Source organism: Coregonus clupeaformis, chromosome 26, assembly GCF_020615455.1.
Source record: "Coregonus clupeaformis isolate EN_2021a chromosome 26, ASM2061545v1, whole genome shotgun sequence".
Taxonomy (NCBI): Eukaryota; Metazoa; Chordata; class Actinopteri; order Salmoniformes; family Salmonidae; genus Coregonus; species Coregonus clupeaformis.
This window is the reverse complement of record NC_059217.1, coordinates 44,963,088-44,966,886: the sequence shown is the minus strand read 5'-3', so window position 1 is coordinate 44,966,886 and position 3,799 is coordinate 44,963,088. Positions and strand designations below refer to the sequence as shown.

The 3,799-nt window shown below is 47.9% G+C and overlaps 1 protein-coding gene across 1 annotated transcript in view; it reads right to left on the bottom strand.

Moving 5' to 3' along the window:
* Positions 1-993: 993 nt before the first annotated feature.
* sergef (secretion regulating guanine nucleotide exchange factor) overlaps positions 994-3,799 on the bottom strand; it is a 44,394-nt gene continuing 41,588 nt past the window's right edge. The window contains exons 10-11 of the mRNA XM_041849817.2: positions 1,753-2,006; positions 994-1,706 (exon numbers count right to left, since the gene is read on the bottom strand). Coding sequence (XP_041705751.1) covers positions 1,798-2,006 — 209 coding nt within the window. The 3' untranslated portion in view covers positions 994-1,706; positions 1,753-1,797. The remainder of the gene's footprint in view (positions 1,707-1,752; positions 2,007-3,799) is intronic.

Genomic DNA, 3,799 nt, shown 5'->3' with positions numbered 1-3,799 from the left:
TCCCACAGTTGACAGTGCATGTCAGAGCAAAAACCAAGCCATGAGGTCGAAGGAATTGTCTGCAGAGCTCCGCGACAGGATTGTGTCGAGGCACAGATCTGGGGAAGGGTACCAAAAAATGTCTGCAGCATTGACGGTCCCCAAGAACACAGTGGCCTCCATCATTCTTAAATGGAAGATGGGAGAACCTTCCAGAAGGACAACCATCTCTGCAGCACTCCACCAATCAGGCCTTTATAGTAGAGTGGCCAGACGGAAGCCACTCCTCAGTAAAAGGCACGACAGCCCACTTGGAGTTTGCCAAAAGGCACCTAAAGGACTCTCAGACCATGAGAAACAAGATTCTTTGGTCTGATGAAACCAAGATTGAACTATTTAGCCTGAATGCCAAGCGTCACTTCTGGAGGAAACCTGGCACCATCCCTATGGTGAAGCATGGTGGTGGCAGCATCATGCTGTGGGGATGTTTTTCAGCGGCAGGGACTGGGAGACTAGTAAGGATTGAGGGAAAGATGAACGGCGCAAAGTACAGAGAGATCCTTGATGAAAACCTGCTTCAGACCGCTCAGGACCTCAGACTGGGGCGAAGGTTCACCTTCCAACAGGACAACGACCCTAAGCACACAGCCAAGACAAACGCAGGAGTGGCTTCGAGACAAGTCTCTGAATGTCCTTGAGTGGCCCAGCCAGAGCCCGGACTTGAACCCCGATCAAACATCTCTGGAGAGACCTGAAAATAGCTGTGCAGCGACGCTCCCCACTCAACCTGACAGAGCTGTATTATTGAGCGAGGGAGTCCAGGAGATTGAGTGCCTTCTGACAGTCAAGATCACTGCAATAAACGGGCCAGTGACAGACATGGGGAGATGGAACTACAGCACCGGGTCTATCACTCAGACCATCTATAGCCGTGTTATTCAATGAGAACGCATGACACAAAGACATGGGAGGGGAGGGAACCAGGGGAGGGAACCAGGGGAGGGAGGGAGGGAGGGGGAGGGGAGGGGGACGACGACGACGACGTATGAACTTGGACTAGACGTACGCGTCTTATGTATCCATCTCCCCCCGACCCCCAATCATATCCATCAACGTGACGGCCTGCTCTGGCCTGGCATGGGAGAATGATGGCCTCTGTCCCCGACCATACACAACTCACCCGTCTCGAACACCAGAACGATATTTATTATGACGTTTTACCGTGTGAATACAGACCTGGGGCCGTATGTATAAATGGTCTCAGAGTAGGACTGCTGACCTGGGAACAGATCTCCCCCCAGTCTATGTTATCGTATTCATTATGACCTGATCCTAGAGCAGCACTATTGGCTCCTAGAACTGAGGCAATGTGCCATGGATATTATTTTTGTTTTGGTACAAAGGGTCTTATAATTTACAGTTCGTACTAAATTCAAACCTGCATAATAATGTGTGCCATACTTTGGCCCCCCCAAAAAAAAAACAATTTCATTACTGGTTTGTTTATTTGCCACAGCTTCAACACCCACATACTTGACATCATTTACAATTTCCTCCTCCCAGATTTTCGCGGAGGCTACATCCCTCAAAGACTGAATTATCATGATTCATGCCTTATCAATGCACATTACTCTCATGCCCCAGACTTAGCTGGGTTTCCTCTGCCATAGAGCTAAAACAACAGAATGGACATTGGGTTTGAATCTGTGGCACAAACGGTCTGCCATCTTACCCGGGTACAGTCCTGATAAGTTAGCTCAAACGGTCTGCCATCTTACCCGGGTACAGTCCTGATAAGTTAGCTCAAACGTGCTAGTTTCAAACTAGTGTAGCTTGTTCTATCTCCATGTCCTCTGTAGACTTCTCTTCACCTGTCCTCACAGCACACAGTGCCATAGAGTGGCCAGCTCCACAGCCAATCAGAAGAGGCCGGAGGGCAGGAATATGCTGTGGTTGGCTGACGTCTGTCTGAGAACCGTCCCCACACATCCCATGTTCGTTCCACCCCCAGGAGAGCAGGCGACCGCCTGGAGAGGAGAGGAGAGGAGAGGAGAGGAGGGGAGGGGGGGAGGGGAGGGGAGGGGAGGGAGGGGGGAGGGAGGGGGAGGGAGAGGAGGGGAGAGGAGAGGAGGGAGGAGGGAGAGGAGAGGAGAGGAGAGGAGAGGAGAGGAGAGGAGAGGAGAGGAGAGGAGAGGAGAGGGAGAGGAGAGGAGAGGAGAGGAGAGGAGAGGAGAGGAGAGGAGAGGAGAGGAGAGGAGGAGGAGGAGAGGGGGAGGGGGAGGAGAGGAGGGGAGGAGACACTGGTCAGTCAGAGAACAGACAGGAGAATGACTTGCTTGGTCCCAGATTTGTACATGTTTGCATGACAAAATCCATATGAGTTGGCAAGACAGCACAAACTGATCTGGGACCAGGCTAAGAGATCACCAAATAGAATAGCAATTATTTTGGGAGCTAACAGAGACTGGTCAGTTGGCGCTAACAGACTGGTCACTTGGAGCTAACAGACTGGTCAGTGGGAGCTAACAGACTGGTCAGTGGGAGCTAACAGACTGGTCAGTGGGAGCTAACAGACTGGCCAGATGGAGCTAACAGACTGGTCAGTGGGAGCTAACAGACTGGTCAGTGGGAGCTAACAGACTGGTCAGTGGGAGCTAACAGACTGGTCAGTGGGAGCTAACAGACTGGTCAGTTGGAGCTAACAGACTGGCCAGATGGAGCTAACAGACTGGCCAGATGGAGCTAACAGACTGGCCAGATGGAGCTAACAGACTGGCCAGTTGGAGCTAACAGATCAATGACTAGTTGGTTATACAACACTAGTTGGTAGTTGGTTATACAACACTAGTTGGTTATACAACACTAGTTGGTTATACAGCACTAGTTGGTAGTTGGTTATACAACACTAGTTGGTTATACAACACTAGTTGGTTATACATCACTAGTTGGTAGTTGGTTATACAACACAAGTTGGTTATACAGCACTAGTTGGTTATACAACACTAGTTGGTAGTTGGTTATACAACACTAGTTGGCTATACAACACTAGTTGGTAGTTGGTTATACAACACTAGTTGGTTATACAGCACTAGTTGGCAGTTGGTTATACAACACTAGTTGGTTATACAGCACTAGTTGGTAGTTGGTTATACAACACTAGTTGGCAGTTGGTTATACAGCACTAGTTGGTAGTTGGTTATACAGCACTAGTTGGTTATACAACACTAGTTGGCAGTTGGTTATACAACACTAGTTGGCAGTTGGTTATACAGCACTAGTTGGTAGTTGGTTATACAGCACTAGTTGGTAGTTGGTTATACAGCACTAGTTGGTTATACAACACTAGTTGGCAGTTGGTTATACAGCACTAGTTGGTAGTTGGTTATACAGCACTAGTTGGTAGTTGGTTATACAACACAAGTTGGTTATACAGCACTAGTTGGTTATACAACACTAGTTGGTAGTTGGTTATACAACACAAGTTGGTTATACAGCACTAGTTGGTACTTGGTTATACAACACTAGTTGGTTATACAGCACTAGTTGGTTATACAGCACTAGTTGGCAGTTGGTTATACAACACTAGTTGGTAGTTGGTTATACAGCACTAGTTGGTAGTTGGTTATACAACACAAGTTGGTTATACAGCACTAGTTGGTTATACAGCAATAGTTGGTAGTTGGTTATACAACACTAGTTGGTTATACAGCACTAGTTGGTTATACAGCAATAGTTGGTAGTTGGTTATACAACACTAGTTGGCAGTTGGTTATACAACACTAGTTGGTAGTTGGTTATACAACACAAGTTGGTTATACAG